Source organism: Amblyomma americanum, chromosome 1, assembly GCF_052857255.1.
Source record: "Amblyomma americanum isolate KBUSLIRL-KWMA chromosome 1, ASM5285725v1, whole genome shotgun sequence".
Classification (NCBI taxonomy): Eukaryota; Metazoa; Arthropoda; class Arachnida; order Ixodida; family Ixodidae; genus Amblyomma; species Amblyomma americanum.
In genome coordinates, this window is record NC_135497.1 from 330,059,062 (window position 1) to 330,080,302 (window position 21,241).

Genomic DNA, 21,241 nt, shown 5'->3' on the forward strand with positions numbered 1-21,241 from the left:
CAGGGTACTTTTTAACATAATTACTTCCAAAGTTCGCAGAAAGTGACGTTCTCCTGAGATTCAGACGTAAATTAAGAATCAAGGCCCTCCAGATAAAAATTACGTGAGATAGCTCATAATACACACCAACTTCGATGCTTGCAATCTAGAAATTTTAATTCAAGTAAATTAAGTTTGACGCAAGAAAAAAATTTTTGAAGCCTGTAGCCAGCCTCCTCAATAGATACTGCTGAACTGTCTTCACTGCAGAACACGTACTATCGTGCTCAATATGAATTGCTTTGCACAAAATGTGATAGGAGCTTAGGGAAGCACTGCAAGCGCAATGTTGCTAGAAATCGGTGGAGTTAGCTGTCGATGCAAACAACAAAGTACATTGTGTAAGTGGAGGGCTTTTTGATATCAGGCATTGATGTACCATAAAGTGGAAACCTCAGGTGGTTCCCATTAGACACGTTGCAAGCTAGATTGAGTGCAATAGTACATGCCACCGCCTATTTTTATGGCACTAACATGCACTGTGGCTGTCACATCATATGCGTTGCACTTCTTATTGAGCACAATAGTATGTGTTCTGCAGTGAAGACATAGTTCGGTAATATCCACTGAGGAGGCTAGCTGCGGACTTCAAATTTTTTTTTCTTGTGTCAAACTAAATTTACTCAAATCAAAATTACCAGATTGTGTGGGGTCACACTACGTCCAGCCGGCCGGGAAGGTGAGCTTCCGTGCCAGCTACACGCAGGTGTTACTCGTACGCGACACGTTTCCCCAACCCGTGGCACAGAGTCGCAGCCACGGCAGGTCCGGACGAAATAGGCAACAGCAGAGCACGCTAGGAAATAGTTTATTGTCCTAACGGGAGGCAAAACACAGTGCGGAAGCATGTTCTATCTGAAAAATAGACGTTAGTTGTCAACCGGCGTTGCGTTCGGGGGTCCAAGGGCAGTAAAGGGGTCCCTCGGGGCAGTCTGGTGTGGGCCAGCAGCAAGAGAGAGATTCCCCGCCACGATTTCGTCTTTTTATGCTCCTCGGGCACTGCACTCACATGCTTAGCAACACAACCCCTTCCCTAAGTCACCCATGCGCTGCCGTGACGTCACGTCAAGGTTGGGGGGGGGGGGGAATGAACAGAGGCGCAGGAGTGCCTTCTCTCCAGATTTCCGGTGGTACACGCGCATGGGAGTCGCGTTCGCCGCTGCCGCGGGGGACGAGAAGGGATACCAGTGTATCCCACAATTGCAAGCATCGAAGTTGGTGTGTTATTATGAGCCATTTCATGTATTTTTATCTGGAGGGCCTTGATCCTTAATATACATCTGAATATTAAGAAAAAGTCATTTTCTGCGAACTTTGGAAGTAATTTTCTTAACAAGTGCTTAGTTTACCATTGTAATTGTTCTTTTGCATAAGCTACTGCAGCGAGTGAAAGCAGGAAAATATAGTTGAGGCTCAAATGTTAAGAACATTTATGTAAATTATTTCTTCAAATGCCAATTTGTAGTTCTTTTTACTGAACCAAGAAAATGCAGAAAATTCTTGCATAGCTTTATTAATAAAGTCTGGTCAAAGAACAATGCAAGTTAAATATTCTAAAATAGGTCTTATTATTGTATCTTGTTTCACATTTGCTTTTAAAACTCTGAGCTCCAACCGGCTTCTGCCTCTTTGCGGAAACTTCAAGGAGCGCCCAAGTGAGCAAAAAGTTTTTTAGAGAAAAATATTTTGTCTATTCACATAATCGCCAACTAGCCCAATTTTTTTCAAAAGAGTCGGCTGTGGTCACTTTCGCGGTCTGGGACGTTTCACGTGGAATGACCTGTGTGTCACTGGGCTGGGCCATTTCTTTTCTTTTTTATTTTTCAGTTGTGTCTCTGCAAGGCTTAGAAAGGGGAACTAGAGCCAGTCAGGTCTCTTGTGATCCTTCTGTTCCTGCACAGAAGGATCACACTGAAGCATAGTTGCAGAATCAAATGCGGTAGCTTATTGGCCCACTCTATCAAATTTTTCAAGGGTGCATATTCATCGTTGTGCACTGCGTGGATGAAGATACTTTTCACGAGGCCCGCAGCCTCTGGTTGCTATGAGCGAAACAGAAAGTAGCCATCTCAGTTGGTGGCTGCCACACATAAGATATTAGCTGTTGCATGGGGATATACTAGCATGCTGAAGTGTCAGGACAGTAGCTTGCTGATTTCACGTCATGAAAAGCACTCATATTTAGCTATTTCGGTTGAGCAGACCAAGCTGAGAAAAACTTTTATTTCATTCCTTCTCCCTTCCTCTTCCCTGGCCACAGGCGTGATGTACAGCTATAAGGGCTTGTTGCTCATATTTGGCATCTTCCTTGCATACGAGACGCGGAGTGTCAAGATCAAGCAGCTCAACGACTCGCGCCTCGTTGGCATGAGCATATACAACGTTGTGGTAAGTATGCTAAATTTCTTGCTGCCAAAGTTCAGTGTGGAATCCTTTAAGAGCAGCTGTGACCACTAATAACGTAGCTACTGCTTGTAGTCGGTGCTGACTGTAATGCGGCTTTTCCTGATTATCTGTTTTCATTTGTGTAATGAATGTTACGGCATGTCACTGTAAATGGAGCTATCGATATAGAACCCTGTTGATACGTTTCATTAAAAAAGTATATCGGGAGGATTGGGGAAGGGATGGGGAGGGGGGTGTGATAGCCTGAAAACATGTGATTCAAACTACCTAATTTGAAAAATGTAACTATTGAATGAGGTACAAAGGGACTCATTGACAATTTCACTTCATACAAATGTCAATTAGCATTTCTTCACGCAAGCTCTGCACACCTCCTTTTCTAGTGCTCGCAGAATTCAGTGTGCATTTGCGTTGTCCTTAGCGCAGAAGAAACTTCTCAGCGCATCCAGTCCGTCGAAGGCATTGACACAAGTAGCTGGAATCTTTCTTTCTCATTGTTTTGGGTGCTTCGCCTCCACGCATCGATGCACTGCGGGGAAGCCGCCACTGCAACTCACTGTCGCAGCATTCTTGCTCTTCATGAGGTGTTCCTCAGGCCCACTCATATGTAAGCGTATCGTGGTTCTCAGACGCCTCGCTGCTTGTCATTAGTGCTGCGAATAAATTGCTGCATCTCTTTTCATCATGTCGCGTTCCCGCGGGAATGGCCCATTCGTATGTTGGCGTTTTTTTTTTTATATGCTTTGCCCCTTTGCACTCTTGCACTGCAGAGAAGTCACTTGCCGCTACATTTGAGCTCATGTCGAATGCCCCAGATTTGGCCCACTCGTATGTCCACACATGCACAGTTGATTGCTAAATATACTACAGCCATGGTAATACAGGCTTGCGGGCTAGTTGGTACATAGTTTCGTTAAAAGACAAAGCGCAAAAATGACAGCGCACAAGGAAGAGAGACAGTCACGTTTGCATCCTGGATATATCAAATTATTGTTTATATTGAACAGTCTGAACACTCCTTTGAAAATCCCATGCATGAGGTGCTCTTGCGATCACTTTTTGCATGTGGAAAAAGTTCGGCTACACGGCCTTGGTGCTGTAAAACTGCCTGATGCAGTTTAACAGCACGCGGCGAACGTGTGGTGTGCTTGTAGGTTGTCTTCAATCTTGTACTCATTGCCGTCATGCAGTGAAGCCAACCTGATTGACTGAAGCTCAGCGGCAGTCTTCACCTGGCTTGCTTTGTTGTGGAAGGCATTGCAGACTAACTGTACCTTAATTTTAATGCGAGATTCTTCTATTTATAGTGTACTGGTAACAGGATTAGACCTCCTATGATAGACATTGGCTAATTTCAAAGCACCGTCTGCTGCAGCTCTGATGTGAAGCAGGTTAGGCCTAGCAACGCCTAGAGAGAGGTGTGCTGCTAGCACGGCAGCGGGAGGCATACCATTGCAAAATATGCCACTAGCTTGGGTGCAATGTAGTCTTGATACTAGGTTACACATGAGCTTGCCTATTGCCATTTTTATATATCAAACTAACTCACGATCACCTTCGGGTTCGAAATATTCGGGATCTACTGTATACAGCCAGAATTTATCAAAATTTTGAATATAGTAGCCAGAAAATCGTGTTACTTGGTATCATATTAACTGGAAGAAAACAAGTGCAACTCTATGGGACACTTCTATTGCCCGCAATTTTGAGTGCGTAAACCGGGAACGTATCGGCGAGGTTCTACTGTAGTAGCAAAGGCTGCTGCTCATGTGATGTGGCAAAAAAAAAAAATCATGAAGTGAAATTTCTTGTACCTTTTGATGTGCTGGGTTTCGTTGCATTGAAAAGCTTGTAACAATGCTTCTCTCACGTGTTGGAAATAAGATAGCCATTAATACTTGCATGGGCCTAGTCAGGACATGCTTGGAGCTAAAGGAAGCATGAATACAGATGCACTTGTGGCATTTGTTCATGGTCTGTCTTTATTCGTAGTGTCTAGATTTGTGCTTTCTTTACTTTAAAAATGGTCATCGTTGTAAACCCAATATAGACCAAGTAACCATGGCAAGCTCGGCTGCCATGGAGTGCTTGCACATAGCATGTCTTAAGTTTCTCTACCATGATGATAACACGAAACTAGAAGTGGTGCGATATAAGTATCTGCATAGGCATAGACATATCACATTGAGCATCTTATTTTGACATCAGTTCAACTACCTACATCACCCAGCCTAATTGTTCCTAACCTCTGGCTTATTTCAACTGGCGTTGTAGCCCCGCCAATATCAGATTTATTAAAAAAGTGCCCCGTAAGTACAATTCTGTTTAATTTGAATAAATCTTTGGCCCCTTTGAGTTCGAGTAATGGAGAGTATAGACTGTACTGGGAGCTTATGAGACATGCTTGGTGTGCATGCTGCATGCTGGAAAATTCTCAAGAGATTGCCCACCCAAAAAAGAAGAGAAAATCAAGTGATGTTTAAGGGCATGTTCAATTTCTGAGTGACCAAAGGAAAAAGCTAAAAATGTCGCAGCCAGTTTGGATACATAGTCTCTGAAAGGTAACACATACGTTGTTTTTTTCCGATCAAAGCATTGAAGTGAGCGATCAGTCGCACGTCGAACATGATATTGATGCACTCAGTATGCCCATTCTCATGCGAGGGTGGGAGGGGTGCAGTGCAAGTCATTCATGAAACTGTTTTTACCAGACACCACTGGTGCAGTTTGGGCTGCCATTAGCTTTTCACTGACAGCTAGTTGCAGCCTAGTGGCAAAGATTCCTCTTGTGAGCCACTGCTAGTGTGTGAACCAAGCTAGCTTACATGTTATGAAAACTGTACTAAAACGACTTCATCTGACAGACGTAGGCTGGTGTAAATTTGGTGTGCAGCCACCCGACATGTACACAAAGTTTTATCTGTTGATGCAGAAGCCTTGTGAGTGTTCTTGGCTTTGTTGAGAGTCTGGACTAGTTGAAGCAATGAGCAATTTTAATTTAATCAGAATTCATCATGCTATTCCTAGAGCATGTCAATTCCAACCATTCTTTCGAGGGCAACCAGACATTAGAATAAAATTGGACGAACTCATAAGTGTGGGTAATCCTTTGGTGTTTTTGCCAACATAAAAAAACCATGTCAAAAACATAAGTGGGCTGGGCCATATCTCAGGACTTTTTATGGTACTCTGTGCTGCAGATATGCAGCTACTACCTCCAGCTGCAGCAGTGGCCTACAGTTACTAATTTGCTAAGCTGTAGGAGATGTGTGTAAATGGAAAGGTGAGATGATTGAATTGATAGACAACATGCTTTCTTCCATCTCCCAACATCGCCACGACCAGGTGCTGTGTCTGATCACGGCACCAGTCACACTGGTGATTGGCAGCCAACAGGACGCCACCTTTGCGTTTGTCGCCCTGGCCATCATCTTCTGCAGTTTTCTCTCCATGGCACTCATCTTTGTACCCAAGGTACGAGGTTGTTGCTCTCTGCAGTCCTCAGTAGAACATGGGACACAACAACATAATATGCAGTAACAAACTAATTTCTACATTGCATATGTGTGGCTTTATTCAGGTGGTAGTTTGTGTCTTTTGGGCTGCTTCCAGCTTATACTGTTGCGCAACAGAGCCAGTGTATACTGCAACTGGAACTGCTCAATTCTAAGGCCACTTTGTTGTGAGTGGTGTACAAAGGAGAGGGAGCTGGGAAGTGAACCAGACAGCAGAGTGAAGAGTCTCAACATGGCTGCACTGCTAGACCATGTGCGGGATTTATGGTTGATCACAGTGTATGCTTGTTTGTGGCAGGAATTTCTTTATTGTCATGCATACTTGGCAGCTATGGCTTGTGCAGGTAGTACAGCTATGCATATAGCTTTTTTATCCTTTCTGCCTTTTCTTGAACTACCAGGTCACATTATTCCAAGTATATTATGATATTCAACATGGAATGAAATGAAAAGAACAGAGGGCTGCTGTGCTTTCCCATCCCAGTTGCTGTAACCCCTTTCACTTTACTCCCCACCCCATCCCTTCTTTCCCTTGGGGAGATGAGGGAAGTCTCCCTGGACCCACTGCCCCAGCAGTGGTTTCCTGGCAGCTTTTATTTTGTTTTTTGCTTCTCATTAGTTTTCAGCTGCAAGTGTTCTAAATTCTGCTTTGCATTCCCTTTGACCTCTTCATTTTTATTATGATTGGATTAAGCCTCATACATTTGCAATGCTGGCTGACACAGTTGTGTTTCTTACTATTTATTTCTTTTCTTTTTTTCATTATACTCTATCAGATATTATTTTTTTTCTTATTTTAACACTCTTTTTGTTTCATATCGTTGCACTGCTGTACAGATCATAGAGCTGGTGCGACGGCCCCGCGAGCGTGCGGACGTGCGGAGCCTGATGGACACCATTACGAGCAAGGAGGAGGAGGAACGACACCAGCGGCTGCTCGCTGAGAATGAGGACCTCAAGAAGCAGATTGCTGAGGTATGTGTCTGGAATACGGAAGTCTGGACACCTTGATATGCACCTGCCTGCGCAAAAAGCAATGGTACACAAAAAGTGAGCGTAGCAAAAACAGCACGAACTTGCAGCTAAAGGTGGTGTCCAAAATACGGTGGACATTGCATCACAGCTAAGTTTTGTCACGTGAATTTGGACTTCCGGGACGTTCCTGTGGTTCCGTTTGTATAGGCATTGCTTGCAGACATGCGGTTTCGACCTTTATTTCCTAAATACTAACGCTCCCATTGCTGAAAAAGGGGTGTTTTGCACTGCCTCAAACTGCAGCAACTTCAAAGCAATGGAATGCAACATGTTCCGAGTGCCATCATGTAGTGAACGGGCAAAACAGTACGCCGTTGCAATCCGGTGGCAGACTGCCTGCTACGAGCTCCACGGACAGCTCTTGGCTTAGCTTCGAGCGTTTTGTTGGCCAGTAAATGAGAGCGTTGTGGAAGTTTGAGAATTTGGTTAAGTAGGCTGTTTTCTCTGTCTCTCCTTGAAGAGCACCAATTTCTTTCTCGGACAACTTCGGCCACAGCCGTTCTCGCATGACGGCGGCAGCACCGCGCGGTCGTAGGTGTGCAGATATGTGCTGTTCGGCCTCTGTCACTACAGCTCGACAAGATGTTAAAGGACAGCACGATTTATTCCTCAGGAATTTGCGCTGCATGCGAGTTGCTCGAATTCAGAGCTAAAACTTTAGGCCTATGCGACCGCAACCGTCAGCTGCCGAAACGGCAACACCGGCCACGGTGGGTTCCGGTTGCCTGACATTGCTGGTCGCCGTATATGTTTACAAGCACTTTTAGGATTTATGAATTGTTTTATGGGAACATATTTCCCGAATTCATGCCCAAAGTGAAACACATGTTTTCACCAGCAGACCAGTCGATCGACATGAGCAAAGCGAGCTGTTACGTTAAAGCTACCCGTTTGTGTGGATCCGAATGATGTAGTTATGTTTCTTCGTTTCTTGTGTGCGGAGAGGGAGGGTGACAGACAAGCTGATCACTTTACAAAATGATAAGAATTTTTCACCGCCATTCTTTCATACTCTCAGGCAGCAAAGTTGTGAGAAGTTTCACTTCAGGATAACCAAACTTAAAAAAAATATAGCAGTCAACATAGCCTAGCTGTTTTTCACCTTTCATTGTACAGCACATAGGAAAATTGAGATCTGAGGTAAATCTTGTAACACTGAGCTGTTGCTGTGCAGCAAAGCATCATTTGAAAACTGTCTAGGTGCTGAGCATGCATGTGAAGTGGATAAATGTCTGTGTCTCTAGCTTACATGTGATGCATTGCATGATTTCATATAGGAATATTGCACTGAATGGTTGACTTATTGAGAGGGACGTTGATGATTTCAAGAAGTTGAAATGCTGCAAGGATGGCAGAGGCCGGTCTGGTGGTCGTTGGGTCAATTATTCGTAAGACTAAAGAGTAATAAAAATGCTGTAAAATTGCTAGTGTAATAAGAAACGCCTTCCAAAGCACAGCATCGCGAACAACCAGCGGTCCAGTCCAGGCACAGACCAGAGGCAGCGTTCAGTCTAGAGCATTCACGAGGGACCGAGCGTTCGGCGCTCGAGCTTCGGAGCGTTCGGCGCTTCTCGTCGTCTTCTTCTTAAGCGCCAGCCTCTGAAGATTCCAAAGCCGAAGGTCAGTCTTACAGTAGTCTTAAAAGGCCAAGGAATACATTGTGTTCACAGACATTCCAGATTTTTTGGTATCAGCAGTGTCATAGGGACAGTTTACCAATGTCAGTTAGCATACAAGCTATGCCGCAGTGTTCACGCCAAAACTAAACTGGATGGGAATGCCTTTCATTCAACATCGCACAAAACTTAGTCAAAGGAACTTGTAGAAAATGCTGAAAACAGCTCGGATCAAGCCTCCGTGTATGCTGGAAAAGCCGAAGCATGATTTTTTACGCCTCTACCATGCTGTTTATTACAATTTACTATTTGTCACTCACATCTCCTGCATTAAACTCATTTATTACATGCTGGGCTGTACAAAATGTGCCTGCAAAAGTTTTTGCTCGGCAAAGGTTATATCAGATGTTATTACCCACATGATAAGAAGAGTTTCCAATTAACAGTCGATGAACTTTCTCATTTTGCAGTTAAACAGTAACGCTGCCTATATGAAGAGCTAGTTCTGCTTTTGGCTGGGGTCTGCTTTCTGTTTTGTCTTTGTGCCTGACTTTGTTTATGTTGTGGTGCTTGTAGCAAAGTTGTGCAGCGGGCTTTGATGCTTTGTTTTGACTTGGGGTTTTCATTAAAAAAAAAACAAGGCAAGCTAATCTTCTGCCTAGCTGCTTGTGTTATTACTTACCTACCTTACCGTGGACACTTTGCATACAATGCATAAGTTTTATATTTCCACATTTCTGTACATATGCATCAACAGCTGAGGTGCCCGCCATTGGGGACATCTGTCCGTACATTGGCTGGTGGTTCTTAGACTAGGCTCTGAGCACTAAGTACACGACAGCAAAATGGCTACAGGCGCTCCTCGGCCTTGATGGGAAGCCACATTGATTTACATTCTGAAGCTAGTGAACATTCAAGAGGGTTATGATCCATAGCGCAGCAACAAAACAGGGGACAAGCACAAGCGCTATGTTTTGTTTTGTTGCTGCGCTATGGAACATAACGCATACCCACTAGCCCGAACCATCACCTTGTTAAGTTATATTCAAGAGGGGCCATAAAACAAAGCATTTATTTTAGTACTTCTTTTTCATCTACATAAAGCAGCAACCAGCATTGGGAAATCAAGCCCAGGAATTCTTAACATTCAGAGCTGCAAGTGACATGTAAATGGCATGCAATGTCCCACACCACCATGCAGGCTGTGAAACGCATTGCATGGTTCATTTTGTGTGTGAGTGAGGTTCTTGTGCACGTACCAAAGCCTCAGTAAACGGGTGCATTTCTCTCAGTGCCGGAATAGCTGCTATGTCACTTGCCTATCCATGCCCTTGACACACATTAGTGGAGGTTTTCAGCCACAAAGTCTAAGCGCATGCTCGATGCAATCCGTACTGGCAGAAAGAATACAGTAGTGCTGAAAATGCAACACATTTGTCATGCAGTTGCATTTTTGCATTACAGACGAACTGAAATTCAGTTGCTTGAGACAGTTGTTATGCATGCCAGCTAGTGCTGTAATTATTCCATTAGCCATAGCAAATATTCGATAAAAGCAGTTGAGCTGACAAGAACATAACCGACAGCTCAACGTGCCGCATGTGCCAATTTTAGCGCAACTAAAACGCGGTCTACCGTGCTTGCAGGCAACGACAGCTCTGGTGCTACCGTGTAGCAAGAAACCCTTGCAGGTCCGATGCAGTGCACATGAAAGCTTTGTAGACTAGAAAATCATAAAATATTGCAAATTGTATGGTGTCACGTCTAGAAGCGACACATGGGCAATGAGGGAAGCCGTAGTGAAGGGCTCCAGATAGTTTAGACGGGTTCTATCGTACAGCACACGGGCGTGCCTTTCGCACTTCGCCGCCATCGAAACGCGGCCGCTGCGTCCCGGATTTAACCCGGGTCCTCCGATTTGGTAGCCGATTACACCAACCACTAGGCCACTGTGGCTGGTGTAGAAAAAGCACCGCAAGTGCTGCGAGGATTTGCATGATGCAAGCTCTTTGCCGTAGCAGCCACTCTGCTACAACGTGTACAGCAGTGCGCTCGTATACATAATGCTAGGCTACGGTTGCTGGTAGTCCATATATTCAGTGTCTAGTAGTGCGAAACCTCTCAGAAATATGTACCCTAACATATATTAGAGATCAATGTAGCTGCCGAGTAACAACAGAATTTTTTAGGGAGTGAATGAAGCGTCCTGAACTTCTGCGCGAACAGACGACGCACGCCGAAACGTTCACACTTGCAACACTTTTTCGCCATTAATTCAAATAAGGAACGTCGAGCGCGGACATAATAATGGACGCAGAGCATGCTCACCTTTTTTATGACTTTATTCGCACATATCAACGCATGAAGAGCCGAATTCAAGCTTGTCAATTCTGCGTTTCAAGCAAAGTGCTGTACACACGCATCTCGCCGAACGACCCAGAAGTCGGAGTACCCAGCATGCCTTGCGGCTCGCTCAGATTGGACACCACCTATTTTATAAAAAAGCTGTGATTACAGTCATTGAAAAATTTTTTGGACACTGGTGATTTTGAAGATTCCTAGACATGTGACAGGAACAGTGTAAAAAAAATTAAAGTTTCTCTTTTATGCCCATCTAATTTACTAGGGATCCGAAAAGGTCTTTAATAAGCTTCCGTATATTAAAATGTACTTTAATTTAAACCTGGGCTGCACCCTCTCTATAGACATGGGAAAGTGTAGGGGACACATAATACCACAGGTTCTGACCGTTTAACAGTATTGCACTTACATCATAACATTCTGAGTGCACAAGTACTGGGTTTATAACCTCTGTACTGCATCTGATGGCTTGCAACTGAAGGTTCCATGCACATGCATAATATTTTAATGCATCATGGTAGCCAGAATTTATACTCTGACACTATACAGTCTATCTCTCGATTGTCTCCATCAGCTTAAAAGCATTGGATTTATGTGGAACTTCATCTTGCAGTTGGCTGTGTTTGAATTCATTTATTCAACTGCACAATACCACTGACCTGGTCAGAGTAGAATAGGCACATGAATATTTTTTTTAATTTCAACTTTTTTATTGCACATACAGTCACTGACCAAATTTTCAGACTCGACTGTACTTGGACAATGGTCTGAACAATTGAAACAGTCTGAAAAAATTTGTGAACTTTAAAGAATTCACCTTTCTGCAAAAAACTGGCTGTAAAAATCACGAACTTCTTCATTGCCCACGTTCACGGTTCACATCACACCACAATGCCAGACAGTGTGGCACGGCTGCAGGCCATGCCGCGGACGAGCGCACATGCCGCGCGCATTAAGCAGTCTGTCCTCACATGGGCGATGATGCTTCCAAAGGCTGGGACAGGTAATCCACGGGAAAAAGTGAGCACTGGGTGCAACTTGGTGCAACACTGGGTGCAACTCGTTCATAAATGCATTCCCTGTCTGCTTGCTTACAGAATTTCATGTATTCTGTCGCTAACCTATCTTCTTCTTCATTTGCTAGTTCTTCCCCTTCTTTTTGGAACTACAGTTGCAAAAGTGATGAAAATCTGGTGTGAAAGCCCGAGAATCCATTTCTGCATCAAGATACCCTGAGTTGCTGTGCGGGGCACTTTACACAGTGTCGCGAAATGCCTGTCTTTGCTACGGGAATTCTGAATGGAATTCTGAATGGGATTCTGAATGGGAATTCTGTTTCTCTTGCAGAAAGAGGAGCAGATCCAAGTGCTGAACCAGAAGCTACAGGAGCGGCAGCGGCTGGCCCACCAGACTGCACTGCCTGCCAGTGGGGAGCGGGTGCGCATTGCGCTGCCACCTACCTATGCAGACGGCCTGTTGGCCCCCAAGGAGCCCGTGGCCATTGATCCTGTCTCGGATTCTGGCTTTGTCACAGGAACCTCCCTGGTCGGCCGTGGCTCCCGCCTGTCCCGCTCAGATTTTGAGTTCTCAGAGTCGTATCTCTAATCAGGCTGCATGAGAGCTGGTGGCCACCGCAAGTTGCCATGGGGCCGTGAGTGGCTAATGTACAAATTTTCATAAGGGAAGGGACTGCTTGGCTCCAGCAAACATGGGAGAGGATGAGAAAGCAGTGGCTCTTGGCTTGCCTCTGCAGGTCTTAAGCCTTGCAGATAGAGGAGGGGGATGGGTTCAGAATAGTTTTCCCCCTTCCTTGTGGCCAGGACTGGTGCCCATTAATGGCTTGTTTCCACTTGGCTCAATTGTTTTTCATCCTCATAAGTGAGAGATATCAAAAATGCATCTGGCAACTCGAGGATGTCTGCCCTGCAATAAGGAAGATAACCAGTGTGGAATAGCAGACAGCTACTAGAAGGTAAAGTACTGAGTTCATTTGTGGAAAGGAAAAAAGGCTTATCAGATATAGTTGTGGGTGTCCCATGGTGTAGTTTGAATACATAGTATGCAATTAGTTTGCTCTTTCTACTATTCTTACCACTTGAATTCTAAATATACATGTCGTCAGTATGGAACTTATTTCTCCACTGGTGGTGTTCTGTCTTGGCTTTGAATTTGTTTCCCATTGAGAAAAAAAAACCTTGATTTAGCATTACACTTTGAACAGTGAAGTTCCTCAGTATTTTACTTTGTTTCAGTGGCCACAATTCTTCTTAGTTCATTCTCATTGTGAACTCCATATTCTTCCATATCTCAACATTTTTTTTCTTGTAATGATCCTTGTGTTCACCAGTCTTTCTGCCTTGGGGAGCATAAAAGTATTTACTGACCACTTGGTTACTCCTGGCTTTTCTCACTGACGGCATGTTCGACATCCACAACTGAGTTTGCAGTAGTATGGAGGATGGCCACCGGTATAGCACAGTTGCTGGGGAAAGGTTGTATGTTGTGCCCCCACTATTTATGTGGTGTCTTAGTCCCCTTAAATTTCCTGCTCTCTAGAAAATTCTCCAAGAAGGTTCTAAAAGTATTTGCCACTTCATTATCACCTCATTTCCACTAAATGACAGTTGGCTCCTTTTTAGGTACAGTGTGATCTGAAAGTCACCCTCCTTTTTCTTATCCTGCCTTCCCATGCATGCAGTGATGCTTGTTGATGAATGCTGATTATTACCTTGTAAAAAAATTAAAATTATTAAGAGGGGTGTGCAAATACTCGAATACAAATTGAATGGCAAGTTTTTGAGTAGTTTGATTCTCAAGTAGAATCTCTGGTATCCAGCTTCTCAAATATTTGCTGTATTCAGCCAGAAACCTGCATTTTGCACTGAAGCGATTGTTTGCCACATTGTGCCACATGCATGCAGCAGGCGCGCACAACAGTGTTCAGTCCTTCTGTGGCAAAAAGTCACGCTGGTTGTACACCTGGGTTGGTGGGATTGGAGCATGTGACGGGATTGAAGAGAGGGTTTCTTCTTTTTTTTTAATGTGATAGCATTTAGGTTAAGTTGTCGTCGTGCAGTTTCCGGTTTCTCCACAACAAAATTCCCTGATTGGTCAAGAGAGGTCACGTGACCTTGTAATGTCGTCACAACCTGCCCTGATGGGCCATCCTGATTGGTTGAGAGAGGTCACATGACTTTGTGGCATCATCACAGCCTGCCCACCTTTACAGATGGACCCCCAAATTTTGGAAGTTGGCCCGCCCCCCAAAATTACAAAGGACCCCTGAAATTTTGGAATTGGGCTCACCATAGAAAATGAATTAAGGTAGATTAGTGGGATTAATGGGCAAATTAAGGTGGAATAGTGGGTCAGATTAGTATAATCCCATATTATAATCCAATGGAAGGTACCGAAACGTTCTAAAAGGTGATGACTCATGCATACCATATAAGGGCAGTAGAACTGGTTCCAGCTGGAGTTTTGGCAGGCAGATCACAAAAACATTAGACACTCATTGTAGACATCATAGGAGGAAACCTAAAGGCTATCGCATCTTCTTTAAAATGTGGTTAAGAAGGCCCTGAAGTTTTTTTGCTTTGTTTCTTAGGTAGTGCATAGGTATTGCCTTTAAGGCAGGTCTAAAGGAGGGAAATCGGCTTCCTGACTGGGTCCTAACCTCAAAAGGCAGAAAACATGAACATATAATGCATACATTGATTACAGTGACAACAATGAGAATAAACTCAGCAAAATAAGAGTGTATTCAGAACACAATGAGAAAACAAGGCACACTGAAAAGACGAATTTCTGCTCATACAAAACAAAGTCTGCTATAACTTCTTTGTGCTACAAGTACAAGATTGATAAATTTCTCTTTCAAGCACTGCACAGATGTCAAGGTAATCATATACAGGGTTACTGTTCTATGAGAAAAAGAAGGCCTGCATTCTTAATTTAAAGCTGTGAGCTGTGAAGCCACTTTACTGCTTCAATTGTGCGTGGATTCTTGATATATAGTAGTATGATGTGATGTTCAATTTCTTGTTTGCTGTAGTTAGTCCATGGAATATCAGCAATAACGGAAGCTCTATGTAAGTGATGACCAATAATCCTGCTGCTATAGTAAGCCATAAATGTATTATGTTCTGTTTTAAATATCTGGAATATATATCTAGCCAGTTTAAGCCTCTAATCATTAGTAAAGATGTTTATACATGAATGTTGTGGCACTTGTGCGGAGACTGAAGTGCTCAAATTGCCTTTCTTTGCAATGTAGCAAACTTATCTGCACCAGTGCAGTGACTGGTTCCCTATACTAATGCACAAAAACTAAGGTGAGCCTGAACCTTTAAAAAGTAAATTTGTATTATAAGCCCTGTAGGTAAAAAAATTCAACTCTACATAATAAACCAATAGATTCAGTCATTTTTACACATATGTTCTCTACATGACGCGACCAGCTTAAGCTAGATTGAAATGCAACACTGAGAAGGGAATAATTTTCTACAAGTTACAGTGGTGAGCCACCATAAAAGAGGTCGATATTATAATTTATTCTATTCCTTGCATGAAAAAAGCATAAACTTTGTTATTCTTGTGTTAAATTCTAGCTGATTCAAAGAGACCCACTGATAATTCCTGCAACCAGACATTAGCAGCAGCCTATAATTCTTGTAGGTTGCTAGCTGAAAAGAAGACATTTTGAGTGATCCACATGTAATACAGTTATCTCTCTGATTTTGGGAATTTTTCATTTACATAACATACTTAAAAGTGGTATTGGGCCTAAAATTGGTCCCTATGGGTATGGGACTTTATATTTGATAAGACTTCTACTAGACTGAAAACCGTATAAAGATGTATATACTGAGAGCGAGATTAGAGATAATTACAAACGAGATTATGGTCATGGCTCCTGATATTGCATAATGTTTTGTTCTTATAGTTAAAAGCCTTTCTAAAGTCTAGGAAAATTTCAAATGTAAAAAACATTCTTCAATATTTCGAACTTGCTTTAGAACTTCAAATCCTTGAGGAGGAATCGAATTGAGCATCTGGTAGAGGAGGACATGCAGATTTTATCAGCTACGTGTGTACATGTGGCGCAAGATTTTAATATGAATGTGGCATGCCAGAACCACTACTCACAGCCGACACAAGTTCCCCTGTTCTTATCTGCATTTTGAATACAAACATGAACAGCCAAGATCTATCGCACAAGAGTGCCATTGTAAAGCACACGTCGTGAACATTGGCAAGTTGGAACCCATCAGGCAGAAAGCCAAAACATAGAAGGACATCACAGCTTGTGATTCAGTGAACGAAGGTTTAAGTGACAAAAGCTAGCTAGCTAAGGTCATTTAAGGGCTGACTGGACTGATTCAAAAGGAACTGCCCTCTTTATCATGCTTGCCTCTCCCATTCAGCCTTCGGCACATGCATATTTTGTTTCTGCCTCTTTGCCACTGCCGCTTTGCTTTATGTTCTTGCTTTGTTCATGACCACCCATTCCCATTGCCTCACAGTTATGCCCCTTTTACTGCTGGTATCTCTGCAACGATATGGCTAGCCAGGTTTGCACTTTGTGCACCACTTGCTCCAAATGCATGCCATCCAAAAACGCCGTTGGCAGTTCCAAAAACTGGCACAAAGATGCATGCGCACCCACACCTGCACTGGCCCACATAGGTGCAGTCACAAGTATTTGCCGCACATGAGCAGCGACCAGTGTAAAGCCCATAGAAATGCAGAAGCTTTTGCGTATAGGCTCAACTGTATCTCCACACATCCTGGCAGTGGCAAGGGTTACTGATAGCAGTGTTAATGTGTTAGAGGGTACTCTCCCAGTTGATAGCCAGTGTGCAGTGGCACCACCTTTGAAACATTTTGTGTGTTGGTGGGCATGGCTTGGTGCATTCAGCTGGTAGAGTATGTCACTGCAAAGAACTCAACCAGGCTGCACAATCTAGTGTAGCAAATGGGGTTTAAATGGGGTTTAACATAGGCTGCCCTTCATTTCCTACAGCAGGCTTTCCAGCCTTTGAGGTGCAGCCCTGTTGCAGCCATAATCAGGGACAGGAATCCCGAGATGACATCAGCACACGAGTGCTCGCATTGGCCATTAGTCATTGGTGAATTGTCTGGATACTGTCAGCATTAAATCTGCATAGCAGTATTCAAAGTCTAACAAAAGTGCACTTGATTGTGCATCAGTTTCATGCAGTGCTGAAATTGCCAAACAATGGCAGCACAAAGTCCAGTCAGTATGGGGGGGCCTTACTGCATCTGCCATCGGTGAATTGTCCTGATGCTGTCAGCATAATATTTGCATAACACCATCCGAACGCTCGCAAAAATGTGCTTAGAATAGCTATACTAGATAAAAAAAAAAATAGTTGAAATGAGCAGTAGCAGCCTTCCTATTTTTAAAAACAGTGCACTTTGACACAGAAAGCAATTGTTGATTTGTCAAGCCTGCTTGAATTGGCTCATGCTCCTTTTTCATGCTGCCACTGTTGGCGGTCTACCCATTGTTGTGCTGTGCAGTTGCGTTTTCACTTGTCAGCTTCACGTAACTAGAAGGTTTGTCTTGCGCACCAAGTATGCCCACCAGGTGTGTGTACAACGGCTGTCCGCGATACAAAACAGCGATTGCTGTATGAATGGACTCCTCGAGGTAGTGCAGAGGCAGGGCTACTATGGACTACAGCAACCGTACATGGCCTTGTTAATAAATAATTGGTTTTTGGGGAAAGGAAATAGCACAGTATCTATCTGTCGCATATATTGTTGGACACCTGAACCGCCGTAAGAGAAAGGATAAAGAACGGAGTGAAAGAAGAAAGGAAGAAAGAGGCATCCTTCCAGATGAGCGTTCAGGAGGCGTCTGGCCTGGCCTTGTTAGGCAGAACTTCGTTTTCAGAGCTGCAAGGAGAGGGAAAAGAAAAGAAAGGTTAGCTAGTCATGATAAAAAAATAGCGCTAAAGGAGCAGGACGGATAGAACGACGCAGACAAGCGCTAACTCTCAACTGGGGTTAATTGCTGAAACACACAATTTATACAAGTCACTTTGAAAAAACATAAAACAAGAAGCCTCCCCTCGGAAGCCCAAGTCAAAGGGAGAAAATGTAGTTTTATGTTTGTTTTTTTTTTTCAATGTGACTTGTATAAATGGCATGATTCAGCAGTAAACCCCAGTTGCGAGAAAAATGGTGCTTGTTGGCATCGTTCTTTCCATCCTTCCTGTTTCTTTTCGATATTTTTTTTCATCATGAATGTATACCAACTCGCCCAACTTTCAGCCTTAGCTAATCATGTTGGGTTTACTGGCACGTACACAACTAAGACTGGCATCTAACACAGGGTTAAAAGCATGCTGATTTTTGTCTAATATGTGCTTATTGTTTTGAAATAGAAGTTTGGTGAAATTACAAGTGAGGGAAAGAGCACTACCTTATCACTCTACCTTTAATTCTTGTGTTCTTGTTCTGCGGTATGAAAGTCCTTTCACAGAACAGTCACTGATAAGGCACTGTACAACTTGTGGGTGTTCATCATAATCACAAGTGTTTCAGTGGGCCTTTAAGACAGGCAAAAATAAATATCATTTTGGTAATGGCTATGAAGTGAGTAGCTCATGGAAAGCTAAAAGTCTTACAGTACTACTTCTTTTACCCATACCGTTTCTGCTATTTGTGCAAGGAAGCATTCAGGTTATCTTGCAGTTAGATGCAACATGACCAGTGTAGAAAGTGTACATGTGCATTCAATGACTCCTGGTTAAAGAGCTTGGTGCTAACTAGGAAAATCACTTTTTTCTGAAAATGTACTTGAATTTCCTGGCAAGCCAGAACTAAGCAGAAGAGTGCCAGCTCCATTAAGTAAGGCATAATGAAGGACCTCACTGTTAGAAGCATGAGTCCATTTTGTTGCCTCAGTGCTGCACCCTCCTCTGGAGCTGTCTGCTGTTCGATGGTCTTCTCTGCTCTGCACATTAGTCTCTTCTTAGCTGCTGATGGAAGGCACCACTCTTACTCAAAAGCCAGTGATAAGAAGTGGGTCAGGTGACGTGTTTCCAATTAGATGTTTCTGTCTGTCGGTACCAAGGGCAGTGGCTGAAGGGAAAGATTTATGTTGCTGTTCCCAATCTTAGCACTGCTTCTTCCTTTTCAATCACAGCAGCATTTCCATGCTACATTTAATGCTTCCATTCCCATCATTCCAATATATAGGCTTAGTTCTAGGAATGTTGTGACCCTGCTGTGATTATTCCAAGTGTTGAACCAGTCAAGGTAGGGAACTGTATATGAATCTCCCATCGTGATCGCATTGCTAGATGACCAGATGGAGAAAGAGCCAGATTAGCTCGAGAGGTCCTGATAGGAAAGAATACCGAGCCACTCTGGCCAGCAGGTGCTCAACACGAGAAAGCCATTGTTTTGGTTTATTTAAGGTGGTGGTATGCAAACTTTGATTTTCATTAAGGCACGTGTGCAATTCAGGGAATGCAAATGTGCAGAGCAGGATCCAGTTAAGCTGACATGTGAGTTTTGTGCTGGAGAAGTGCAGTAAGTAAAGTATTTGTACAGCCTAGGTTATCCTCCTTTGTTATAATGTGCAAATTGGTGCTTTGGCATATAAAGAAGTTAGCTTATTCAGCAAGCCTTGAATGTGCACAGCTGCTTAAGCAGCAAGTTATCATAGCAAAGTAGAATTGCATGTGCTAGCAAAAGCCTCAAGGATTTTGGTGATTCCCTGCAGTTTGTTTTGGTTGTTTTTGTTTGTTGCTTAGCATTTGGAATTAGTAGTTTGTGTGTTGGTTTGTCCAAGCACTACTTGTTTGGTGAAATCTACATGCTTTTTATTGTTTGTGAAGTAATGAGATTTATCTATTTGCTAATATATTTCACACACTGATTGAAGGTTAAATTTTTGCTACAGTGGGTGTAGCATTTATGGCTGCTTTGTATTCTTAGCAAATCTCCTGTGTCAATCCTTTGCCCCTCTAAGGTCACACATTTCCGTGTTAGAGTGCCAGTGTTGTACACTTTACTCACACTGTACTTGGGTGTTTTTGAACACTATACTTGAAACTACATGTTCACCTCTATGCTTTGTGAAGTGAGTGTAAAGAAAAAAAAAGGGGGGGTTTCTACAGAATATTTTATGCATTCTTGAAAGTTACTTTTTGAGGAATCAACTTTTAGGTGTTTTTATCTTTGAAATCTCAATCTTGCATTTGTAGAGGTTGTTAAATAGTACTTTCATTCTGTCTCGTTTGGTATGTCACGTCTGTTTTGTTGCTCAGTGCATACCGAAGCTGTTATGCTAAAGTTGTAATCATCGCAGCTGGGGTGCCGTGATGTCATTGGCCATCTACTCAGATTGGAGCATACCAGCTCATGTCCATTGTGGTACTTACATGCAGTTTGGGTGCTGCAATCATAGCCTGAAGGTAGCCTAGCCTTGCCATATCTATCTTTCCAAATTTGCTCTGAAGGAGGTACACTCATATATTATCACATGTGGCTTTTCAAGCTTGCTTTTTTTGTTTTCTCATTGCAATATAGCTTGATTTATGCGTTTTATTTATGCTCATGCATTGGCGTAGTGCAAATCATACACTAACTTGTTGCTTACCTAGTTGCTCCATGGCCTCAATCAAGTTTTGGCAGTTAGGATTTGGTTCAGAAATGAGCTAGAATGTAATCAGTTATCGTTAAGAATCGTGCAAAGTGAAATTCAGCTCAGATTGGTGAGTAGTGCTGAACAGTGCAAAAAAACGTGAAGTACTGAAAGAACTATAGGAATTGTTTCTGGTTCACAGAAACAAACACAAGCAAGCTCACACTGCTAAAGGCATCCACTTATTTCCTGTCAAAAAAATCTTGCATAATGCTAGTTGGTGCAATCACTGCTGCACAGCCAGCATTATTGATTGAAGGCCTTAGAGCCGGCTGAGCTCAAAAACAGAATCTGAGGTATGGCTATATGCTTTCTAATAGTTCATAAATCAGCAAGTGAGTTATAAGTTACAGATCCTTGATTCTCTAGGTTTGTGGCTCATTGAAGTATATCTGTAATCCTTCAGCTCTGCAGCAGTAATTGTTTTAAAAAAATGGTCCCCGCAATACCTTTTCTTTTCCTGGCTCTAAAACATGCCTCAAGACAGAAAACGAGTGTCTTCTTGTGCAGTATTTGCTTGAAATTAGTCTGGTTGACACAGAAAATTAGAAGCAAAACATCTGCAACTAGTGGTGCGCAAATGG

General features: G+C 43.1%; 1 protein-coding gene across 3 annotated transcripts in view; it reads left to right on the plus strand.

Moving 5' to 3' along the window:
* The window catches only part of GABA-B-R1 (gamma-aminobutyric acid type B receptor subunit 1), a 75,301-nt gene that overhangs the window by 48,710 nt on the left and 5,350 nt on the right, over nucleotides 1–21,241 (plus strand). The window contains exons 14-17 of one of the 3 annotated variants that reach the window (XM_077649895.1): nucleotides 2,300–2,427; nucleotides 5,791–5,919; nucleotides 6,798–6,935; nucleotides 12,320–12,623. In XM_077649895.1, the coding sequence (XP_077506021.1) occupies nucleotides 2,300–2,427; nucleotides 5,791–5,919; nucleotides 6,798–6,935; nucleotides 12,320–12,577 (653 nt within the window). In that variant the 3' untranslated portion in view covers nucleotides 12,578–12,623. Of the gene's footprint in view, nucleotides 1–2,299; nucleotides 2,428–5,790; nucleotides 5,920–6,797; nucleotides 6,936–12,319; nucleotides 14,612–21,241 lie in introns of those variants that run through there. The other 2 variants (XM_077649896.1, XM_077649894.1) reach the window with 2 other exon arrangements.